We start from the raw sequence: 26,111 nt of genomic DNA, 5'->3' as shown, positions 1-26,111 counted from the left end.
TGGAATGTTCGCACCCCCTTTAAACACGTCCTCCCTCCATCCTCATACTGATTTAGACAGAGAGGGAAAAGAGGGGAAAGCAAATTTTCATCGCGCTGAAGATGAACACCAACAGATTAAAGAGACAGAGCAGGAGATTGACTTGACACAATGCAGTATTTTGTGCGCATTGCCGTACGAGTGTGTAGGGAATAATACTTTATGTTGGAAATGTAACCTTTTAATCACATTTAGTTGTGTCTGAACATCTCTCACCGTCAATGGCAATGAGTCAATTGATTTTAATTCTGCCAAAACTCCAAAAAGGTGTGTTCAAAGTTACTGAAGGGAAATGCAATTTTCGCTAACATGCTAATCGATAATTGTAAACACGCCTGCTTCTATTGTTTTAGTACAAACTACTGTAATGTCCCGAATATAAGGGGCACCCGTGTATAACGCGCGCCCCAAATTTACTTGTAAAATCTAGGGGAAATTATTGTACCCGTTTATAACGCGCACCCTAATTTTAGTACCAATAAATAGAATACATGAAAACAGAGACAGATACAGAAATGTCATTTTACTGACTGGTGAAACACAGCACAAGCATAGCATATTGGTAGTTCAAAACATTACCATAACTAGTGATGCACGATAATGAATTTTTCAACCGATACCGATGACGAGAGATGTCCCGATCACGTCATTTTCAAAGTATCGGAATCGGCAAAAAAATATCGGCCTTCCCCTTTTTTAATATATATATATATTTTTTTAATCGTTTTCTAATTGTATTTAACGTTACAGACATAATATGTTACACTCACCCAGAGTCTTTAGTTTAGGCTTAAGGTATGGTTATCAAATTTATCCCAATAACGGCAGTAATTAACTTTTTTATAAATGTATCACGTTAAAATATTTAACGCAATTAATGCATGCGCTGCACGACCCACTCATGCATTGTCGCGCTCAATTTGTAATAGCGCCGTTTTACCTATATAGAGAGATAAAAGGCAGCATAAAATGAAAAGAGTGAAATTTGGCAGCCTGGAGCCTTTTTTTAATTGGCTAAAGCCTTACAATCCCTCTCCCTACGATAAGAAATATCATGGCAAGCAATGTGGGGAAGCAAGGTAGCACTTGCTCTTTTTCTTAACACCTTATGTTATTTGCCAACGCAGAGAAGATATATGAATTGGTAGCACTACGCACAGTCATGGTTCCACTTCCCATCATGCATTTGACAATGGCTACAGTATCATTTACTGAAAGCTCAAACACGATGGCAATATTTAGTCACAATATACAAAGTCACAGGTCTTTCTAAAATTTACAAATTTTAATAAAACGAAAACATGAAGAGGGGTTTTAATATATATATTTTTTTAAGAACTACAAGTTTTTCTATCCATGGATTGCTTTAAGAGAATGTTAATAATGTGATGATGATGATGATATTGCCATCTTGTTGATTTATTGTTATAATAAACAAATACAGTACTTATGTACCGTATGTTGAATGTAGATATCCGTCTTGTGTCTTATCTTTCCATTCCAACAATAATTTACAGAAAAATATGGCATATTTTATAGATGGTTTGAATTGTGATTAATTACGATTAATTAATTTTTAAGCTGTAATTAACTCTATTAAAATTTTTAATCGTTTGACAACCCTAGTTTATATACACACACATATACATATATACATATATACATGTGTATGTATATGTGTGTGTATATATATATATATATATATATATATATATATATATATATATATATATATATATATATATATATATATATATATATGCTACGGCTGTCAAAATTATCGCGTTAACTGCCGTTAATTAATTTTTTAAATTAATCACGTTAAAATATTTGACGCAATTAACGCACTAGGCCCGCTCAGAGAGATTTAAATGTCAGTACAGTGAAAGGCCAACTTGTTAATTGTGTTTTATGGAGTTTTTCCGCCCTCTGCTGGCGCTTGGGTGTGACTTGCATATGTTATGTGGCGTAATGTCGCCCTCTGCTGGCGATTCAGTGCAGCTGATTATTTGGGTTTCGGCGCGCTTTTCTGACGTGATTATATGTCGACGCGAACTCACATTAATAGACAGTGCTATTCAGACCAGCTAACGTCCGCATCCAGTATTTAGTGGCAGTTGTCATAGCCCCATCACACTGTTTGTGTCTAATACATGCATCGCTTGTGAGTTATATTCTTCCTTTGTTTATATTCATGAGCATTACATAGTTATTGATGATGTGTATTTGAATTTGTTCACATATATGGTGAAATGCAGTTACATTGTTAGATGCTTGTGAGCTAATTGGCTAGTGCTACTGCTCAAATGGACACGTGTGTGTACATTTTATGTTATTTTGTGATTTATGCAAGTTATTGACACATTGCCTTGTTATTTTCAGTTTTACAAAAATACAAGAAACGTGCTCCTGTCAAAAAGAGATGACTTCAGTAAAGCCCATGCAACTTTGCCACACCATCTGATTTCTTTTTGGAACTTATGTTCGCTATCTGTCAATTTGTGTACTCACACACATTGAGGACAGAATAGGGCTACTAGTTTATTTTTTGATTGAAAATTTTACAAATTTTATTAAAACGAAAACATTAAGAGGCGTTTTAATATAACATTTCTATAACTTGTACTAATATTCATCTTTTAAGAACTACAAGTCTTTCTATTCATGGATCACTTTAACAGAATGTTAATAATGTTAATGCCATCTTGTTGATTTATTGTTATAATAAACAAATACAGTCCTTATGTACCGTATGTTGAATGTATATATCCATCTTGTCTTATCTTTCCGTTCCAACAATAATTTGCAGTAAAATATGGCATATTTTATAGATGGTTTGAATTGCGATTAATTGCGATTAATTACGATTAATTAATTTTTAAGCTGTAATTAACTCGATTAAAAATTTTAATCGTTTGACAGCCCTAATATATATATATATATATATATTTCTGTCTCCATCCATGTACCCATTTATAATGCGCACCATGATTTTACAAGTTGATTTTGGGGAAAAAAAGTGCGCGTTATATTCGGGAAATTACGGTAATTCAGTTCACAAACATTTTATCATCAGTGTTGTTTTCGTCAACGATGACGATAACGAAAATATTTCGGCAGCGAACATTTTTTTTTTTTCATGATGATGACGATAACGAGCTAAAAACGTGTTTTGGGAGAGTAAGACATCACGAGACGGATGCCAGATTTCGTTGAGACGATTATAAGCAATAGTTTCCGTCACATGTTGACAATGTCTGACATTTTATGTGTAGTTAGCATAGGCAGAGTTTGACTTTTGGGGCAGGGGGGGCACCACATGTTGATGACCCCGAAACGCAGTTTCAGCAATAAAATTAACTGACAAGAATATTTATAATAATAAGTTGACAAAGAGCGTTTTTTGTTTCCCATAATTCTTGAGGGGAATTCTGGCTGCTTAGGCAATACTTTTCGCCAAGATCGTCAACCATTGAATATGGTACGCCTGCCGATGTCGTGCCAATGTAGTTACTCCAGTCAAAAATTGTATCCCGTGGGCGGAGCCATATGGAGGTAGATTTGTGTCTTTATTATTCAATTTAAAAGAAAAAAGTTGCTTCAGTCAAAATATATATTTTCAATCCAAAAAAAAGTCGCTTCAATCAAATAAAAAATGTGTTTGCAAAAATAAATTTGAAACTCAAAAAAATGCATGTGAAAGCTATATATAGGGCTGCAGCTATCGATTATTTTACCAGTCGATTAATCGATGAACTAGTTTGTTTGAATAATTGAGTCATCGGATAAGGAACATGAAAAATTAAAATACCTGAGCTGAGCCTCAAACAGTATAAAAAATAAATAAATGAGGATCTAAGTACAATAAAATAGTAATTGGCTAACTTATATAACAAAACCCGCTAGCTTAAATGCTATAAAATGCGGACGTTTTTTTTTTTTTTTTTTTTTTTACAATTCTCAATGCAATGATTCAGACACATATTCCCACAAAAACGGCCAAATATACCTATAAACTAAAACAAAAACTTAGCTTACAGTATGTTGGTCTTAACAGGGAGCAGTTGGATTCAGCCATGCGAAATGAGGCAGACCAGAGGGCAGTGAATCCACACTAATCAATAAAACTTAATGCTAACACTTTCAAAATAAACCATTACTAAACTTAACGAATACTCGAAGCAACAAAATTGAATTCGAATATTTTTTTCTAATCGAATACTCGAGTTAATCGATTAATCGTTGAAGCACTAGCTATATATTTAAGAAATAAATTCGCGGGGATATTAGGTTGACTAGCTTAGATATATCTGCGGTCAAGAAAAAATGCAACATTGGATAATTTCTCGCGACACACCTGATGTTTTCTCACAGCACACTGGTTGAAAACCTCTGAACTAGGATATGACAGGGCACGGTGAACGAGACTTTGGCCTGTAATCCTCTAACCAAAGATTGTATCTCAGGCTCCGAGTGAGTACGAGGCCAACCCGGAGATGCTGTTCTACCACATCACGCACCTGAGCCGAGGCAAACAATACCACATCTGGGCCGCCGCCGTGACGACTGCCGGCCGGGGCAACATGAGCTCAAAGGTCATCGTGGAGCCGGCCGGAAAAGGTGGGTCGTAAAGGCGAGCCTCGTAAAGCTTACGAGCCGGAGCGCCTTCAGAATGGCTATTAAACAGCAACATGATCTCCTGTTCACACATCACTTTCATCGCTTGCCCTCCTCCTCGCTCGCCGCTATTGATTGACAGCTGTAGTATTGATTGAGTGCCGGCTATGTTGCCAGAAATGTTGTTGTTAATTACGTGCTGATGAACAAGGCCCGTCTAGTCCATAGTAAAATGACCCTTGGGGAGACAGGGAGCAGGCAGGAATCAATAGAGGGAGGATCTATGGGGTGAAGATAGACTAGAGAATCTATGAGGTCAGCTGAGGGTCTCGTCTGGGAATAAAGGCCACGCTCTCAGACAAACTAGGCCAGTGATATCTCTCACAAAAGATGGGGGGGTTAAGACACCCTGTTTGGGTGTATGTGTCAAACACTGTGTGTGATGTCTTTGTGTCCTTCGCCGCAGTCCCGGCCAAAATCTTGTCCTTTGGGGGAACTGTGACCACGCCCTGGATGAAGGAAGTAAGGCTGCCCTGCAAATCCGTGGGGGAGCCGGCGCCAACCATCAAATGGACAAAAGACAGGTTTGTTGATTCTTTATAATCAAAACAAATGGGAATTTTCAGATTGTGCCCTCCAACGGACTAGCGAGCAGTTTAGAATGTAATTCGCATTTCACCAGAGGTCATCTGGGGTAGACTTCAGCACCCTAAGACCCTGACAAGGATAAGCAGTTTTGAAAATAGACCTTTTGAACTGAACTTTTAACTAATTGACTACCATTGATGGTATTGGCAGCAATAATTCAATCTACAAAACAGTAAATATTACACTACAAAAACACACCTCCTCAAAACTAGTTACAGTGAGGAAAATAAGTACCGTATTGGCCTGAATAGACTGCCCTGATTATAAGACGACCCCCTCTTTTTTAGGACTCAAGTTTGAAAAAAATACTTTTTAATAATAAATAATAATAATATTATACATGTATATATATATATATTAGGGCTGTCAAACGATTAAAATTTTAATCGAGTTAATTACAGCTTAAAAATGAATTAATCGTAATTAATCGCAATTCAAACCATCTATATAATATGCCATAGTTTTCTATAAATTATTGTTGGAATGGAAAGATAAGACACAAGATGGATATATACATTCAACATACGGTACATAAGTACTGTATTTGTTTATTATAACAATAAATCAACAACATGGCATAAACATTATTAACATTCTGTTAAAGCGATCCATGGATAGAAAGACTTGTAGTTATTAAAAGATAAATGTTAGTACAAGTTATAGAAATTTTATATTAAAACCCCTTTTAATGTTTGTGTTTTAATAAAATTTGTAAAATTTTCAATCAAAAAATAAACTAGTATCCCGCCATTGTTGTCAATAATAACAAAATGCTCATGGGTGCTTAAGCCCATAAAATCAGTCGCATCCAAGCGCCAGCAGAGGGCGACAAAACTCCCAAAAACCCAAGTAACAAGTTGGCATTGCACTGCACTGTCATTTTAATCTGTTTGAGCGGGGCATGTGCGTTAATTGCGTCAAATATTTTAACGTGATTAATTTTAAAAATTAATTACCGCCCGTTAACGCGATAATTTTGACAGCCCTAATATAAACCGATTTTTTTTTTTTTTATTGACACGGCCACATTGTGTTGAAGAAACGTATGCGTATGTATTATTATTATATTTTTGAACACCAAATTGATTTTTATACAGAAACTAATTACAGTACATCCGAAACAAATGATTATAACAATATATTTGAGAGAAAAAGCATGTTATTTTGCCTCATTCAAATCTTAATACCTGAACATTTAAATCTGTAAACTAAAGTGCAATCACATTCGTAAATGATTGGCTTCTGGTTTTTGAAATGTAAATAAACCAATCTGTTGTTTTATAACAAATTGCAATGACTGAATTAACCATCAAAGTGAGGTCTAACTAACTGTAGTCTTGAATCAAATCTGAATAAAGAAAAACATTGCAATAAAATAATGCAAACTGGTTAAGCTTGAGAGTAGCTGAGATCTGTCATGACAGAACATCGCTTCAATGATATCTGGCGCCATCTAGCGTCGTGAATGGGTATAACGTTTAGACCCCGAATATAAGACGACTCCCACTTTTTCAGTCTTACTTCAATGCAAAAAACAGTCTTATATTCGGGCCAATACGGTATTTTAACACCAGTGTTGTTAATCTTACTTTAAAAAAGTAATTAATTATAGTTACAAATTACTTCTCCCAAAAAAATAATTGCGTTAGTAACTCAGTTACCTGAATGTAAGAGTGATTAGTTACTTGACAAAGTAACTGGTGATCATTTTCATGTTTTTTTTTGTTTTGTTTTTTTTTAAGAAAAAAAAAAACATAGGTCACATTTTGTGAAGTTTAAAAGATTTTTGGGACAATTGGCCCTAGCCCAATTCTTTTACCCTGAATCAACCGTTAAAAGTTGTTGAAATTGCTCCCATTATTGCATTAGTTCCCTTCTGTCTACTTTTGACATGTGGAAGTTTTAAAACTGTTTCATCATTTAAAGATAGATTCAAGTCAAGATTTAGGAGTATTTTAGATAAAAAGTTACTTAGGTTCGCTTGGAAGGTTCTCTACAACAGAGCCTTCCTAACAAGTCTACCGCTTTAAGATGGCGGCTGTTTACTAACGCATCTAGTTCCTATACTGTACATGTTGCTCACGCCGCAGAGTCTGTCATTTCGCATCTAGTTCTCTCTCTCTCTCTCTATACATATACAGTGTATATATATATATATATATATATATGATATCTACCGTGTCTACCATATCATGTGGGCGTAGTTTGTAGGCTATCGGCTACAGTCAGGTATTATTGCAGCCACCTAGCATCGCGTTTGCTGCTCGGCGTCATAACTTTTTTGCCTCCTCCCCACTCCTGCTCTGCTCTGTCGTCTCGGTGAGTCCGTCTCCCTCAGACTTTTCAACCGATATAGTAACGCACGCCTTTCCATCCTCAGTAACGGTAACGGCGTTGCCAAGATGAGAAAAGAAATTAATTAGATTATTCACTACTGAAAAAAATAATGCCGTTAGTAACTCCGTTATACTCTAACACCTTTATTAACAACACTGTTTAACACCCTGCGATTTTGCAAGTTCTCCCACTTTGAAATGATTGGCGGGTTTGAAATTTTCATCGTATGTGCTTGTCAACTGTGAGAGACATCTAAAAAAAAAAAAAAAAAAAAAAAAAAACAGAAATCACAGTGTACAATTTTTCAACAATTTATTTGTATTATACTGCTGCAAATAAATATTTGAACACCTATCTAATAGCTAGAATTGTGAGCCTCAAAGACCCATTCGTCACCTTTAAAAAGTCCACCTCCACTCCACTTATTCACCTAAATAAGTGGAGTGGAGGTGGACTTTTTAAGTCTGACTTTTTGACCTGTTTGAGACGGTTAGCTGCATATATAAACACCTGTCCACTCCTTATACCAAGACAACAGAGACAGAATTGTAGACCTCTACAAAGAGCTTTGGGGCAATTGCCAAGCAGTTTGGTGATATAAGATCCACCGTTGGAGGAATTACTAGAAGATGGAAGACGCTAAACATGACTGTCAATCTCCTTCAGACTGTGGCTTAATGCAAGATCTACCTCGTAGGGTCTCAATGATCTTAAGAATGTTAATTATGTAATAAAAATTTCATTTTGAATGATGACAATGGCTTTGTTGACGCCTGATGTGGTCATCTGTAAAAACAGGACTTGTCATGTACTTGTAATTATACATATGTACAGTGGGGAGAACAAGTATCAAATACTTGTTCTCCCTACTGTATGTATACATACATATCCATTTTTTTTTTTAGCTTCGGGAAACGTATGGAGAAAACATCCTTCATATGTCATAATTTCTAGAGTTGTTTCTACAAGTTCTAAAACAGCAGTGTTTACTCGGCATGTTCTTTTTTTGATAGATTACCAGCAGAAAACAAGCAGTAATAACATAGTTTGTATGCGAGGGCGTGTCTATGTTGACCCACTTCTAGGTTAAGATGGCGAAGTACGGTCTAAAAATAGCATTCGTGCGGTACGCTATTGGCTAACTTGCATAGCAAAAGTTTCCTAGCTTGAATGCTCTATAATGCTAATGTTTACAACAATTGGCTAACTTGCATAGCAAAAGTCCGCTAGCTTAAATGCTACGTAATGCTCATGTTTACTAGTTTGCTAGAAATAATCCGGTGCACATCAGATTGCTTAAATTTATATTATTTCTGTCGATGTTCCTTTAGGGGCGCCGTAAAAGTCAATATTTCCTCTTTCTTTTAATTTTTTGGCAAAAAAACTAAAAAAGCAGTAAATATTCTATTTGCATACATCTGCTTTTGCTTTGAAAACCTGTAATTCAGTTACACTAATAGTCATAGTTTACTCAAAAATGTTTCACTGTCCGTGGCAGCCAATAAATTCATTGCCGCCGATTGTTCAATTCCCTCAATTTAATGGGAGAATCCCCTTTGGCGATGACGCCATCATATCCTTGACGGAATTCATTCCTAAGCCTTGCAGATGAGGTTAACGTCTGTAACATCCATGTCATTTGTCAGCGAGGACGCGGCCATTCCGGTGACAGCTGACAGTCAGCGGCAGATTTTATCCAACGGCACGCTAGTTTTGCGCTCAGTCAAAGCGGAAGATTCTGGCTACTACACGTGCACGGCCACCAACACCCTCGGATTTGACACCATCATTGTCAATCTGGTGGTGCAAGGTAAGGGAAATGAGGAGTCAAGCCCAAATGTGATGTATATTCTCCATTCACTTTCTGCCTATGTGCTTCTATTCAGTTCCTCCAGACCAGCCCCGCCTCACTGTCTCCACCACCTCCACCTCCTCCATCACCCTAGCTTGGATCCCAGGGGACAACGGTGGAAGTTCCATCAGAGGTATCATATCCACAAGAGACATTATTTACACTCCAGTGTCATGTGTTTTTTGATAGGATCATCTGACGTGAATAAATTCTTGTCATTTTATATGTATGGAACTTGTGCCTCCTGGTGGTCAACAGATATAACAGTATTTTTTCCTACAATGCACCTAAGTCATTGGCTTCCATTGATTGATGAACCAGAAATGGACAATAGTGTTGCACAAAAACAGTTTTTTTGGATATCATTTGAAGCAGGAGGGTGGCAGCGAATGAACGAACCGATTGGACGTCTACTATTAGCTGCCATTTAATGTGGTCCACGTCCAATCCATTTTGACTGGCGTGGTACGATTAAAGGGAACCACATACAGAAAGACTTGTAATTCTTAAAAGGCAAACGTTAGTATGACTTAAAATAATTTGATATTAAAACCCCTCTTGATGTTGTCGTTTTTATGCAACTTGTAAAATTAGTTTAACTAGCAGGACGCCGTTGTGTTTTGACGTCCCAGGAAGGTGACGTTACTTGACTACGCTGCCGAGTTTCCTGAGTATGACTAGCGACATAAACATGTCATCTGTTCAGCAATGTCGATATTTCAAAACGAGCAGCAAAAGCAAAATGAACAGGAAAGACAGGATGAGACGAGAGACAAAACCGGTGTTTGCGAAAATGTGCTACACCAGCGAAGCGTCTGAGAGGCGAATTTGACACCCAATGCACTACCGTGCGCTTTGAGCTTGTTTTGTTTAGATGCATATAGACAGAACATGCTAAAGATGCCTTAAAGTGATCCTCGATCTTTAAGGCAAGTAATTCTTAAAAGATAAATATTAGTATGAGTTATAATAATTTCATATTAAAACCCCTCCTAATGTTTTAGTTTTAACAAAGTTTGTAAAATTATTTTAAGTGATAGGTCGCCATTCTTGTTACGTCGCAGTGCGTGACGTCACTTGGCCTTTTGCCGAACTTTCAGCGTGTCACTCTTAGCTACCCCAACATGTCAGGCCATCGAATCCACAAAATAGACAGATCCGAAAAGCCGCTGTGGGACCGTTGAATCCAGAAGATAAATAGACAGATCCGAAACCAATATTGCAGCCGCGGTGGGACCGTCGGATCCCTTACTTGACTAAGGATCCAGGAAAAATGTTCGTGCGCCAGTTGTAACGCGTGGTAGGTAGGATACGTGCATACAGGGACCAAAAACGGGAGAAGCTTCCACTTATGCTTATTTATTCACAAAAAATAATAATTCCACCTTGACCACTCACGTCACTCCCCTTGTTTCAATTTGACTGGAAATTTCATCCAAAAGCAGCACATCGTGGCATTTTACTTCGCGAGTTTAGGCAGCAATACGCAATTGTTGTATACGCGACACATTTGGAAAGATCCCCTTTACGTCATCACTGCGAGCCCGCAAAACATGGCGCCAACTATCGGTCAAAATGTGTTCTAAATATTATAAAATATTGCCATTGATTTAACATTTTATGTGTTTCTAACAATATGTTTTAGTACAAGAGAACAATTGTGGTTCATTAGCGCCTACATGTATTTAAGGTAGAGGATCACTTTAAGAAAATACTTAAACGTAGTGATTTCAAATAAAGTTGGTTTAAATACGCTACGTGACTGTGGTCAACAGATCAACAATCTGCTCTAAAGCTACCACAAGAAAACACAAGGCTTAAAAGTATGAGAGGAAAACACATGGAAAAAGTATTTTGAGGCAATGAAAAGGTAATAAAAGACTCAATAAAAACACATGTGTTGGACGTCTCGACACGTCAAAAACCAAGGCAAGCAACGAAGGGATCAAAAATACAAACTGTCAAATGGCAGCAAGTCAATATCTTGGCAACCTGCCTAGGATCGGTTTAAAGACACTTTTGGATGAAGGTACGACGTCAGAAACTCATCCCACAGCTCTGTAACAAAACAATCTGACCAGCAGCAGAATGTGACAAAATCATGCCAGTCGTCATTCTAGCTTCGCTTGCTTGCTAGTGTAACCCTTCTACCCGTGTGGCTGGGTTGTAAATGGTATAATTTTAGGGTTCGACTAATCTAGGTTCCGTAGGAGATTGGCAGCGGCACTCAACAACATAAGACACACTGACAAAAGAACATGTAATGGAACACAACTGTATTATTGAATTTGATTTTGGACAATTTATAAACAGTAAATGCAATGAAAAAAACTTTTGCGATCGCTTTTTTTCCCTTTTAGTCTGGTGTCAGGCCTGACCCAAAAAAAAATGAAAATCTGAGATCTCAAGAATTAAAAAAAAAAAAATCCAAGGACTGCTGATGAATCCTTTTGTCCTACCGCCCTCAACGAACGTAGGTGGTCAAGGAACGTCAGTGTTCTCCTCTGTAAATGTTTCCCCTACGCCTCTGGTGGCGTCCGTTGTTGGGGTTCAGTCCAGGTCGCAGCAAATAGTCTCTTCTCCACGAGTGAATCAATCCAAAAAAAAAAACAGCTTGCACAAAAGGTGCAGGTTCATTACTCAAGGTGCAAACAATGCAACACACATACCAGTAATGGATTAGCTAAAATAAAAAATAAATATACATTGGACTCTAATATACATAGTTAACACCATTATCCCCCCCCCAGCACAGCTCATGTGCTAATGCTAGAAAAAAACGCATTGAAAAGTTCGCTAAAAACACGTTTTTCTTTTTTTCACAACTCAACATAAATGACATAACAGAACTCTAATCACAAATCTTTTGTCCATAACAGTCCATAACAATTGTCCTGGCTGGTTTTATTTTATCATTTTTCGTGTGGATACATCCAAATTGTTTAGCGCACATCGACAGCTAGCCCATTAGCATATATGGGAACACTCACCAGGATAGGTTTTCTACTATAACCTTTATCTCCTTGGCTCAATATGTACCGCAGTCGTCTCCAACACATTTCAGCCCAAAATAAACTGTGAATAAACAACTTAAATTATCAGGGAACGCTATTTTGTCTTATACTACTTACGTGGAAACTTCTGGAAGCTTTGCTAACGACTAACGTTCCCGCTCTCTCTCTCGCAAATGCCTGGGCGTCAGTGGGCGAGCAAAAGATGGCGTACATTTCGCAGTGGTGCATTCAGGTGCATCGGAAATAATTCGATTTTATAAAACATTAATTTCCTGGTTATTTAACACTGGGTTACACTAGCACAGCTAATCTCCCATTCCAGGCCAACTACATCATCACCCCGAGCGTCCATTACGCGCATAAGATATGGCGCCCTCCGAAGGTCAAAACATGAACTAAATCTTATAGATTTTTAAATCAATGGCAATATTTTATGTGTTTTTAATAACATATTTTAGTAAAACGAGCCTACAGGTCTTCAAGTCCGAGGTTCCCTTTAAACGTGTGCATATAATTGCGTAGGATTCGTGCTGCAGTATTCCGTGGACAACACCGAGGAGTGGAGGGATGTTTTCATCAGCTCCAGTGAACGTTCCTTCCGCTTGGACAATCTGCGCTGTGGAACGTGGTACAAAGTCAAGCTGGCTGCCAAGAACAGCGTGGGCTCAGGGCGCATCAGTGAGATTATTGAGGCCAAAACGCATGGCAGGGGTGAGAACCGCTTGAATGTAATAGAAACATTATTTTGTAGACCCTCCTGCTCATGTCTTGTTCTTCACAGAGCCCGTATTCAACAAGGACCAGCCGCTGCTCACTCACATCAACTCCACACACGCAGGGCTCAACCTGCAGGGTTGGACCAGCGGTGGCTGCCCTATCACTGATATGATGCTGGAGTTCAGGCCCAAAGGCACCTGGGCTTGGCAGAGCATTAAAGCTAATTCTACCACTCAGCTATTCCTCAGTGAGCTGCGGGAGGCGACTTGGTATGAGCTTAAAATGAAGGCTTGCAACAGTGCCGGCTGTGGCAACCAGAGCTCGCAGTTCGCCACTACCGATTATGATGGAAGTAAGTTCTATATAGTGTCTCGACTGCTAGTCCTCCATCTCTGTGTTTTTTAACCTTTTCTGAGTCAGGGCACGTTTTTACATTGGAAAAACTCTCGCGGCAAACCCCAAACTAAAGATGTTCCCAAATTACTTTCTATACAGTATATTTAATCATAAAATAATTTCTAAATATTTATACTGACTCAGTGTGAAACTTAGTATACTTAGCCTTAGCTTGCTTAGATGAACACAAAGCCAATATCCTGGCAGGAATCTTCTTCAACAGCTCTGTCTCTCTATTATTATTTTTTTTATAACAGTTAGGCTTGAAAAGCTCAGAATTCTCAGACATGGCGACTTTAGCAATATCTTTAACCGCAACATGGCTTTGCAGGCAGGTAGTATTAATGTCTCTGCCACAAAGAGGGAGTTTTTGGATTTAGCAACACGTTCAGAAACAAGGTACTGTAACTGGTTTGAGGGCTTTTTCATTTACCTTGGTAATTTTTCTAGGTTCCTCAATTTAACCCAACAAAAGCAAAATGTGCATTTTTCTATATACAATCACAACTTATTTAGGTTGAATTCCGCTATTCTGTAGAGATAGAAAATCCAACAGGATGGCTGTCACAAAACAGAGCTTTTTAAGTTGAAAATTCTTATAAATAAATGCTTAAATCGCAAAATCTCTTAAAATATGAATGTAAAGCACGCTAAACTCTTGGTTAAAAGGAAAAAACGGGCAGTTATTATTCATTTTACGTAAATATTTCAAGCTAAAGTTAGGCTAATTTTTTCCATTTTTAACTTTATTCACAATGTTTCAAAGTGCATGCGTGGTGCGAAAAATATATAATTACCTTGAATCCTCGATCAAATCACTATTGAGATGCTTGTATGCAGTAAAACATTCGTCCTATTTCCACTTAAAGCAGGCGTTAGAACACAGCGTGTGTTTGAGTTTCTCGCAGTGAAAGCCATCTTTTGTCAACTGATGGTGGAGTCCATGATTCAGCCTTGTTAAATGAATTACATCATATTCACTGTTGCCACTAGAGGACAGTGTATCCACCCAAATCAATAAAACTAAATGCAGACACTTTCAAAACAAACCATTACAACGCCACTCCAAACAGGTCCTCGAAGCAGCAAAATTTGATCCGAAGCTCTTTCCAATCGAATTACTTAGTTAATTGACTAATCGTTGCAGCCCTATTTAGGTGTGTCAATAATGTGGCTCTGTCTGAACAAACCCAGGTCTGACTTGGACACTTGCTAAAAAACAGTGTGAAAAGTCAGTCCCAAAAATCAGATTTGACGAGGAATCAGATATGCTTATAGTCTGAACCCAGCCAAAATGTACGAAGATAACTACAATTTTAGTGAACTCATTGGCATCCAGTCATAAATTCCTTTTTGTTTCCCCACAACAGGCACAATTCCTCCCATTAAATCCGCCCGCGGGGAGGGCGATGATGTGAAGAAGTTGTTTTCCATCGGCTCACCTGTTATTCTGGTCACCATCGGCGTTGCTTTGCTTTTCATAATTCGCAAGAAACGTAAAGAGAAGAGATTGAAGCGACTTCGAGGTAAGTTGATAAAATCAAAAGATTTTTTAAAAACCTGAAACAATTCCATTCACAATGAACTCTTTTCCCAGATGCGAAGAGCCTTGCTGAGATGCTAATCAGGTGAGAATCATTATTTTGTAAAAGTCGGAAATTTGAAACGTAACAATAAACTCTACGGTTTTGGTTTTTTTTGTATCGCAGCAAGAACAATCGCAGTATCGACACTCCAGTGAAGGGTCCTCCTCAGGGACCACGTCTCCACATCGACATACCCCGCGTTCAGCTGCTGATTGAGGACAAGGAAGGCATCAAACAGATAGGTAGATGTAATTTTAATCCTGTCCAGATTCCTCTTAAAGTTGTGATAAAAAACATTGGTAGTGTGAGTCATTTTTCAGCAAATATCATGGCTAACCATCAGATTCTGTCTGTCTTAAAGGAGAGGACAAGGCTGCGGTACCAGTAACAGACACCGAATTCAGCCAATCGGTCAACCCGCAGAACTTCTGCACAGGCGTGTCTCTTCACCATCAAGCCCTCATCCAAAATTCCGGACCTTTGATTGACATGTCAGACATCCGTCCGGGCACGAGTAAGTTACAAGTTGTGCTAGAATTTTAAATTTTCGTCTTAGTATCTTGGACAATAGTGCTTGTTAGTCTTTCGTGTTTTCAAAATGTGTTTTAGTCTCTTGTCTATTTTTCGTTGAGGCATACCCAGGGGTGAAAGTGGCTAGAATTTCTTGCCGGAACTGCCCGACGTGAAGGTCGCCACAGAGCCACAAATTTTATTTATTTTTTCTTTCTTTTTTTTTTTTTGGGGGGGGGGGGGGGTCAAACCTCTTAAATTACTGAAATGCAAAGAAAACTGTTTTACCACAGTGATTTCTATAACGCGTACAAAAACTGATTTTCATTCAAAATTGTATTTTTTCAATTATTTTCAAAATAAAATTCAACAAAAACAGCAATAACCCCGACCTCCATCTCCTAATTTTTATTTTCCCTCATTTCCTCACATATTAAATGCCAAATCTCAATTTTAACTACTTTTTTTTTTAACCCTAAACCCTAACCCTAACCCTAATGAGGACAGAATACATCATATTTCAACCTTTTCTGAGTCACGGCACATTTTCACATTGGAAAAAAATCTCACGACCTACGCCCTTGCTCTTGCCAATACTCTATAAGAAAAACAAATCTTACACTGTGTTTCAAAACAAGCAAGCCTGGAGCACACGTCCTAACACTAGTGAGGATGAGGGGGGCACAGCACATGTCACATGAGGGACATGACCAAAACGCTGCCATGATGCAAGCGTACAACACGTACAATAAGAAACTATCACACATTGTAAATTGTGAGGAAATGACACAAACTATAGTGCATTTTTGTCTCCTTAGATGAAAATTAGCCTTCGTAATGTTTTAAGTTTTCAGCCCGTCATCGTCATGAAAAAACATTGTTCGTCGACAAAAACAACAAAAGACCAAGATGTTAATCCACGTTCTAATCACTCGCACCTTCTCCCAGATCCCGTCTCCAGAAAGAGCATCAAATCAGCTCACAGCTCGAGAAACAGATACTCCAGCCAGTGGACGCTGAGCCGACCCAGCCAGAGCCAGTCGACGGCCTCGGCGCGAACTCTCACCTCGGACTGGCGGACCATGGGCTCTCATGCCATCACCGCCACTGAAAGTGACAGCTACAGCGCCAGCCTCTCCCAAGACACAGGTGAGCAGCACTAGCTAGCTCCCTCTAGTGGGGTACAAAAGAGTGACTAACTTTTTATCAATCCTATATAGTGCATTAATCAAGTACACTACTACGGAGCCCCTAAAGCAGGGGTCCCCAACCTTTTTTGCACCACGGACCGGTGTGATTTGGGTCTTTTTTTTTTCACGGTGTCCTGTCAAATTTTGCACCATTATAAAATTTTGCTCCCAAAGCTTTTGTGGCGGTGAAAAAAAGCCCTATTTTATATTCAGTTGGACTCTCAATGTTATCCAATGGTGCTAAAAAACTATTTACATCACAAACATACATGTGCAACAGGGAAATGGCGTAAATTAATGCTAAACGACACGGCGAAGTCGTTAAGTGAGAGGGCTACTAGCAGTTGTTGTGTGCGTCTAACATGGCAAACGTAAGTTAATATTCCTTTCTTTAAAGAAAGTTTGTAGTATGTACTTAAGAATCGCTGCATTCGCGGTCCTTTTTAACGTTACGCGCATGCCAACTTTGTCAGAACACCGGCAATGTGCGGCAGAAAAATACAGCAAATATAAAATAGCATTTGTTTTTAGCCCCGTCGTGTTAAGTGCAGGGAAAAAATACAACTCACCCGCTGAATCAGTGGGAGGCCTGAGTTTGTTTCGTTGAGATGAGATTGTCCCGAGATGGGAGAGTGAGAGAAGCTAGCATCACAAATACACGATATTGGAAATTGTAGCACAGTTTTCAGCGCGCTCCTAGCGATGTCGGGATATTCCGAAATGACTTTAATCCAGAACTTCGGTAGAGTTGTTGTCTCAAATGTACGTTAAAGTCGCAGTGATTTGCGATCTCTACAAGCTGATATTCCTGTTCCACAGACATGCTCGAATCACTCGATTTATTCACATACGGGTCACTAATTCACTCCTTCGCAGTTCGTGGGTCTTTAGTGATGGGGAAGTAGCATAAATTTTGTTTTCTTTGAGGTTGTAGGCACATCTTCTGGCTCGTAAGGTTTCCTTTTCCCCGTAAAAAGCCTGTCCAAAGACGTCTGTTATTCAGTCATTCTAGTGTGGGGCTAATTATTTCCAGGAAGAAATGTGATTGGCGACGACCTACGCCATACGTTATTATCGAGTCCAAGCGCGCATACAGTGCCTTGCAAAAGTATTCGGCCCCCTTGAACCTTGCAACCTTTCGCCACATTTCAGGCTTCAAACATAAAGATATAAAATTTTAATTTTTTGTCAAGAATCAACAACAAGTGGGACACAATCGTGAAGTGGAACAAAATTTATTGGATAGTTTAAACTTTTTTAACAAATAAAAAACTGAAAAGTGGGGCGTGCAATATTATTCGGCCCCCTTGCGTTAATACTTTGTAGCGCCACCTTTTGCTCCAATTACAGCTGCAAGTCGCTTGGGGTATATTTCTATCAGTTTTGGACATGGAGAGACTGACATTCTTGCCCATTCTTCCTTGCAAAACAGCTCGAGCTCAGTGAGGTTGGATGGAGAGTGTTTGTGAACAGCAGTCTTCAGCTCTTTCCATAGATTCTCGATTGGATTCAGGTCTGGACTTTGACTTGGCCATTCTAACACCTGGATACGTTTATTTTTTAACCATTCCATTGTAGATTTGGCTTTATGTTTTGGATCATTGTCCTGTTGGAAGATAAATCTCCGTCCCAGTCTCAGGTCTTGTGCAGATACCAACAGGTTTTCTTCCAGAATGTTCCTGTATTTGGCTGCATCCATCTTCCCGTCAATTTCAACCATCTTCCCTGTCCCTGCTGAAGAAAAGCAGGCCCAAACCATGATGCTGCCACCAGCATGTTTGACAGTGGGGATGGTGTGTTCAGGATGATGAGCTGTGTTGCTTTTACGCCAAACATATCGTTTTGCATTGTGGCCAAAAAGTTCAATTTTGGTTTCATCTGACCAGAGCACCTTCTTCCACATGTTTGGTGTGTCTCCCAGGTACTCTGAGAGCCAAGTTTCCTCGGAAGTGGTACTTGTTGTCAAATGTTTGAGAACAACTCTTCTACTACACAGCACTAAGCATTTTTTTTTTTTTTGCACATCCAGATAAGGGTCGTAACAGCATGGTGTCTACGGAGAGTGCCTCGTCTACTTACGAGGAGCTGGCCAGGGCCTACGAACACGCCAAGCTGGAGGAGCACCTGCAACACGCCAAGTTCACCATCACCGAATGTTTCATCTCGGACAGCTCCTCGGACCAAATGACCACCGGCACCAACGACCCGGCCGACAGCATGACCTCGCTCAGCACGCCGTCCGAGCCGGGCATCTGCCGCTTTACTGCCTCGCCGCCCAAACCGCAGGACTACGACCGCGGGAAAAATGTGGCGGTGCCCATTCCTCATCGTGCAAACAAAAGTAAGTCGAGATGGCAATTTTGTTTGAATTTTTGTTTTTATTGAAAAACTAGCTGATCGATGAATTGCAAATATTAAGTCTGGCTGCCATAGACTGCGATAGACGTCCTACCGTTCAATCGCTGCCAGCCTCTCCCTATTAGAATGGATAGGACGTCTTCGGACTTTTCGCTGCTAAACTTTTGGCCTTTTAACCAAAAACCGAAAATGCAATTTTATACGGAGCTCCTTAAGGGACATCGACAGAAATAAAATAAATTTAAGCAATCTGGTGCGCACCAGAAAAAAATCTGGTAAAGATTAGCATTATGTGGTATTTGTGCAAGCGGACTTTTGCAATGCAAGCTAGCCAATCGTAAAGTTTTTAAAAAGTTAGCCAATTGTTGCAACGATTAGCTTTTAAGCTAGCGGACTTTTGCCATGCAATTTAGCCAATTGTTGTAAACACTAGCATTATATAGCATTTAGCAAGCGGACTTTTGCTATCCAAGTTAGCTAATTGTTGTAAACATTAGCATTATATAGCATTTAAGCTAGCTAACTTTTGCTACGCAAGTTAGCCAATTATTGTAAACATTAGCATTATATAGCATTTAGTGAGCGGACTTTTGATATGCAAGTTAGCCAATTGTTGTAACCATTAGCATTATATAGCGTTTAAGCCAGCTAACTTTAGCTATGCAAGTTAGCCAATTGTTGTAAACATTAGCAATGTATAGCATTTAAACTAGCGGACTTTTGCTATGCAAGTTAGCCAAGTGCAACAATGCGACAATTGGCTAACTTGCATAGCAAAATCCGCAGGCTTGAATGCTATATAATGCTAATGTTTACCAGATAGTTTCTGGTGCGCACAAGATTGTTTAATCTTAACATTAGCATTATGTACCATTAAACGAGCGGACTTTTGCCATGCAAGTTAGCCAGTTGTTGTAAACATTAGCATTAAATAATAATAATTGGGGATGGCCTGGCTCAGTGGTAGAGTAGTTGTCCCCCAACCCAGAGGTTGTGGGTTCGATTCTCTGGCCTGATGAACTCGCCTAACTATCCTTGAGCAAGATACTGAACCCCACATTGCTCCTGGTGCTGCGTCACCAGTAGGTGGATGGCGATGTAGTGTAAAGTGCTTTGAGCGCCTTGAAAGGTGGAAAGTGCTATACAAGTGTAACACAATTTAAATAACATTTAAGCTAGCTGACCTTTTTTTATTTTTTTTATTTTACACAAGTTAGCCAATTGTTGTAAACATTAGCATTATATAGCATTTAAGCTAGCAGAGTGTCAGCCAATTGTTGTATTGTTGCAATTGGCTAACTTGCTTCACAAAATCCGTTAGCTTAAATGCTATATAAAGCTAATGTTTACCAGATAGTTTTTGGTGCGCACCAGATTGTTTCATCTGGTAAACATTAGCACTATATAGCATTTAATCTAGCGGACTTTTGCTAAGCAAGTTAGCTAGTTGTTGTAAACATTAGCGTTAAATAGCATTTAAGCTAGCTGACTTTTTTTTTTTTTTTACACAAGTTAGCCAATTGTTGTAAACATTAGCATTATATAGCATTTAAGCTAGCAGACTATTGCTATGCAAGTTAGCCAATTGTTGCAACTGGCTAACTTGCTTCGCAAAATCCGTTAGCTTAAATGCTATATAAAGCTAATGTTTACCAGATACAGTAGTTTTTGGTGTGCACCAGATTGTTTCATCTGGTAAACATTAGCATTATATAGCATTTAATCTAGCGGACTTTTACTATGCAATTTAGCTAGTTGTTGTAAACATTAGCGTTAAATAGCATTTAAGCTAGCTGGCTTTTTTTTCACGCAAGTTAGCTTGTTGTTGTAAACATTAGCATTATATAGCATTTATGCTATCAGACTTTTGGTATGCAAGTTAGCCAATTGTTGCAATTGGCTAACTTGCTTCGTTAAAAATCCGCTAGCATAAATGCTATATAGTGCTAATGTTTACCAGATAGTTTCTGGTGCGCATGAGAAACAATCTGGTGCGCACCAGATTGTGTTTAAATTTATTTTATATCTGTCGATGTCCCTTTAAGGGTTATCTTCTGGCTATTCGGTCACATCTCTTGTGAGAAACCATCTGCTGTAAAATGTCCTGCGTGCATTTTTCAGGTGAATTCTGCAACTTACCCCTTTACATGAAGACGGACCCGTTCTTCCGTAAGCAGGGGGAGCTGCACGATCCCTGTCCGGCCGTGCCCCCGCGGGAAGCGTCCATCCGCAGCCTGAGCCAGCGTGCGTATCACACGCAGGGCCGCCACAAGACTCTAGACTCTGCCAAGCAGCAGGCGCTGACTCTGGGCCACTCGGGCCCGGGCAGCCTGGGCTCGGGCACGGCCACCCTGCCCCAGCGGACTCTGACCATGCCCGGCTCCAACGCGGCGGCCACGGCCTCCACGTCCAGCACGGGCAGCAACCCCAGCAACAGCGGTAACAAGATGGGCGGCTCCAGAGACTCGTTGCTGGAGAGCAGCTCGTCCGCACTGGGCCGGCTGCAGAAACAGAGCGCGGGGGCTTACTCCAAGTCCTACACGCTGGTCTAGTCCGCGCTACGTTTTCTACCTGCCGTAGGAGCTAACTTTGCTTTTTAATCTCCACGCGGGACTCTACAAAATATCTACTAACTCCGACTAACAGTTACGGCCGGCTGACGCGGAGTTATCGATGATTAGTCTCCGTGACGGCGAGGACTACGTTTCTCATACGCATACACACACGCTGTCCTTCATCGTTTTGAGTATTACTGACCATTTGGAGGACTTCTGCTTCAGTTCCTTATTCTTATTGTATCTTTTTCCCCTTTGTGTCTCTCTCCGATTGGCAATCGTCCTCTAAAAGATGTTCAGCTTCACTTTGAGAAAAAGTCTCGATCGGCCAACCCCGATGAATCACCTGCAAATAGAGTGTTTGCTATTTAAAAAAGAATAAGATCTATATTTCTATGTAGATATATTGACATCTTAGTGAACATATGACAAAGCCTAAAGGCACTGTATTTACACAAATGTCAAATTATAAAAGAATGAGACAATCGCTCAATCATGATAAAAGAAATATTCATGAAATGTTTGATTAAAGACTAAATTAAAGCTAAGTATGGATGTTCTGAATGGTTAAGAAGTGATGTAGTGTTGAAATGGGAATGCGAGAGATGTATTCTTTAATATTATTATGATAAATATGAAGATTAGCACTCTGGTTGAAGGTATGATGAGGTTCAGCTACATTGGTTTTCACATTTTATGTCCATTTCATGAAATTTTCAAGTGCAGGGGCGGAACATAGGGGGGTGCTAACGCACTAAGGGGCCCGGTTTGTGGGTGTGGTTGGGCGCGGGGAGGGTCAAATGATGCGCAGAGCTATAATATAGTGTTTAATGTTGTATTCACACCAGGATAGGCGCTAAAATCCCCCCTCTCGCCTCCCTACTCTTTCCAGAGAATATAAACCCGGTAATGTGACTCCTGAAATATCTTAAAGTTTAGAGCCGTTTCAGGGATTTGAGTTGTGGACTTGATCAAATCGTTATCTCAATGAATATCTTCAAGTACTGTAAATGCCCCATAACACACAAGAAGCGACTGGAATGTCTTTCTTAAGCATCTCCACCTTAGGGTTATGTGTTTTATATTTTAATTTGTATTTGTTTCAAGGTTGATCATGGTTTTAATTGATGCGGGCTATCGTTGAAATGTAGAGTCTAGACCAGTGGTTCTTAACGATGCAAAACGTACCAGGAGGTACCCCATGACTTTCCCATGTGCGCCAACCAAACCCTTCGAAATTATATAATAAAGCTTTTTCCCCCGATTTAGCACAGATATATCTAAGCTAGCAAGCTAATATCCCCATAAATTCCAGTTTTTCTCATTTTGATTGCATGTTTTAGGTCCACACTGCTCATTGGTCTTCCTCATACCAAGTGCGAGTCAACCTTCCACTGAGCAAACTAGCTTCAAACTATCAGATAGAGCAGTGTTTTTCAACCTGTGTGCCGTGAGAGTATGTGTGGTGAAATGATCCAATATCAATTTTTTTTTCTTTATGTCGTCGGGCGGAGTTGCAGTAGAAAGGAAGGAGTATGTAGAAGGTTGCAGTCATGTGAGATGAAAGAGGTATTGCTCCTCGCATTCAATAACTGCTCGGATTTCTAGCCATCAGCCACCTTGGTGTCTGCGACAATGTGCAACCCAGCACTAGGGCTGCAGCTATCGAATATTTTAGTAATCGGGTATTTGATTGAAAATTCTACCGATTGATCGAGTAATCGGATAAAAAATATATTTTTTAAGGTAAAGAGCAATTATAAATATATATGAAAAGAAGCAAAACATTTCATCTAATATTGAACCATTTTCAGTCAATGTCTTTATTTTCTATGTACATTGTTGAAAACGGCCAACAATTGCAACTCATTTGTGACTAGGAAAAAAAAGCCTAATTCACTAATTTCACTCCAAAAACTTATTTCTTACCTAAAAATGTCAGTACGCTTGATAACACACATCACTTATAAGTTAGGTGTTTTTCCCACATGTTTTAATTGAATTTCCATTTGTGTTAAGCTACTTTTAAGTTCCAGTTAAAGTGTATTATAATACTAAGGGGCTGTGAGATATCAATAGAACCGTTATGTGGCAAGATAACAAATATTAATAAAGTTAACAAAAAAATAAATCACATTCATGAGCAATTATCGAAAATAGATCGAAAACATTTCCAAAAGTATTCCGGAAACAGCCGAATGGGGCGGAGACGTCATAACAAGTCATGACAGAACATTACTCCTCAAGTTCAGCATTCGCTTCAGTGATATCTGGCGCGATCTAACGTCGTGAATGGGTATAATGTCTAGACCCCGAATATGAGAGGACGCCCACTTTTTCAGTCTTATTTCAATGCAAAAAAACACAGTCTTGTATTCGGGCCAATGCGGTAATAATTATCTTTAATCCTTGAACAAATCACTCTTGAGACCCTCCTGCTACTTTTGTCCCGTTTCCATCTAAATCCGAGGTTAGAACGCAGCATGTGTTTGAGTTTATCGCAGTGAAAGCTATCTCGAAGCCCTGCCTGGCACGGCCCCCTACATGAAGCCACGGCGCAATGTCCGTAGGAGCTGTCTTGTTAACTGATAGTGAAGTCAATGTATAGATATTGAGGAATTATTTTATAATATACCGTCCAGAAAGTAATTTTGCAACATTTTTAGTTTGTGGTGTGCCGTTAGATTTTTTCAAATGTAAAAACGTGCCGTGACTCTGAACAGGTTGAAAAACACTGAGATAGAGGACTAGCAGTTGATAGACATGCCTGTAAATTTGAGGCAAGCTAGACCAAAACCTGCTCTAAAACACAACTTTTCCTGAATTTAGTTAACGTACGAAAACGTGTCCTACTTTCGTCGAACCCCTTAGGCTTAGTCATCGATCAAACCCAGGTTAAGAACCACTGTTCTAGACTGAGGTCTCAAGTCAGCCAAGCAAATCAGGGACTCGTAGCTCTTTTGGTCCACAAACTGCTATTATGTATATAAATAGTGGAGGGGAGTGTGAATGTCTAAGAGATGCGTTCAGGCTCTTCTCCTTTGCCCCCCCCCCCCATGTGGATGAATTCAAGTTGAAATATCCATAACCATATTAGATGCAGCAGTGTTGTTTATAGATGAGGTCTTGTACATAAAAACAGTTTTGTATGAAGAGCTATTTTCGTCAGAATGGTTAAGGGGATGTGTCACGCACGGCTTAAACCCCCCCTCGATTTCAAGAATTGAAATAAAATCCAAAATAAAGGACAGAATTTTACTTTGGGCAAAACGCTTTTGCTTTCCCTTCACGTTTTGATACGAATTTTACTTTGAATTTTTTTTTAAGGTACTTGATGTTAATGTCATTTGTCCCATTGTTATTATTTTTTATCATTTTGTATTTTGTCGATCCTCTAAAACGTGCATGCTTGCTAAAAGGGAAACATTTGAAGACAAAAAAAAAAAAGTATGAAAATCAAAAACGTCCAAAAAAAAAAAAATGTTGAGGGTATCCCAAACATTTGTTTGAGTTGCTTGTTACAGCAATTGCTTGTGTTCAAAAGTACATTTTCTATGAAAAGAAAGCAAAAACTAAAAAGATCATTCTAACACCTTGTGCAATAAAGCTATCTTTCATACGTCACGGTTTCGGTGGTTTTCACGTCGGGTATGATTGCATCCAAGTCACTCAAATGGACGCCGAATGAAGACGAGAGTGTTGCCACAGATTACTTGAGAAAGTATGGTTCAAAAAAGTCATCTATTTGCTTTACTGATGACTTTATTATTAGGGTTGTTCCGATCATGTTTTTTTGCTCCCGATCCGATCCCGATCGTTTTAGTTTGAGTATCTGCCGATCCCAATATTTCCCGATCCGATTGCTTTTTTTTTTTTGGCTCCCGATTCAATTCCAATCATTCCCGATAATTTTTCCAGATCATATACATTTTGGCAATGCATTAAGACAAAAATGAATAAAACTCGGCCGAATATATACATTCAACATACAGTACATGAGTACTGTATTTGTTTATTATGACAATAAATCCTCAAGATGGCATTTACATTATTAACATTCTTTCTGTGAGAGGGATCCACGGATAGAAAGACTTGTAATTCTTAAAGGATAAATGTGACTTGGTATATTGTGACTAAATATTGCCATCTAGTGTATTTGTTGAGCTTTCAGTAAATGATTTAACTGTTCTGCTCGAATGCATGATGGGAAGTGCAACCATGACTGTGCGTAGTGGCACCAATTGATATATCTTCTCTGCGTTGGGAAGTAACATAGGGTGTTAAGGAAAAGA

At 39.1% G+C, this 26,111-nt stretch overlaps 1 protein-coding gene across 2 annotated transcripts in view; it reads left to right on the top strand.

Annotated features, from left to right (window-relative positions):
* The window catches only part of LOC130906198 (cell adhesion molecule DSCAML1-like), a 148,904-nt gene extending 123,043 nt beyond the window's left edge, over positions 1-25,861 (top strand). For both annotated transcript variants that reach the window (XM_057820233.1, XM_057820234.1), the window contains exons 21-33: positions 4,506-4,659; positions 5,123-5,240; positions 9,288-9,451; positions 9,528-9,626; positions 13,030-13,218; positions 13,289-13,576; positions 14,991-15,146; positions 15,218-15,248; positions 15,330-15,448; positions 15,568-15,720; positions 16,665-16,865; positions 18,936-19,247; positions 21,386-25,861. In XM_057820233.1, coding sequence (XP_057676216.1) covers positions 4,506-4,659; positions 5,123-5,240; positions 9,288-9,451; positions 9,528-9,626; positions 13,030-13,218; positions 13,289-13,576; positions 14,991-15,146; positions 15,218-15,248; positions 15,330-15,448; positions 15,568-15,720; positions 16,665-16,865; positions 18,936-19,247; positions 21,386-21,816 — 2,415 coding nt within the window. In that variant the 3' untranslated portion in view covers positions 21,817-25,861. The remainder of the gene's footprint in view (positions 1-4,505; positions 4,660-5,122; positions 5,241-9,287; positions 9,452-9,527; positions 9,627-13,029; positions 13,219-13,288; positions 13,577-14,990; positions 15,147-15,217; positions 15,249-15,329; positions 15,449-15,567; positions 15,721-16,664; positions 16,866-18,935; positions 19,248-21,385) is intronic.
* Positions 25,862-26,111: the final 250 nt, after the last annotated feature.

Source organism: Corythoichthys intestinalis, chromosome 18 (genome assembly GCF_030265065.1).
Source record: "Corythoichthys intestinalis isolate RoL2023-P3 chromosome 18, ASM3026506v1, whole genome shotgun sequence".
Lineage (NCBI taxonomy): Eukaryota > Metazoa > Chordata > Actinopteri > Syngnathiformes > Syngnathidae > Corythoichthys > Corythoichthys intestinalis.
This window is presented reverse-complemented; position numbering and strand designations above follow the sequence as displayed.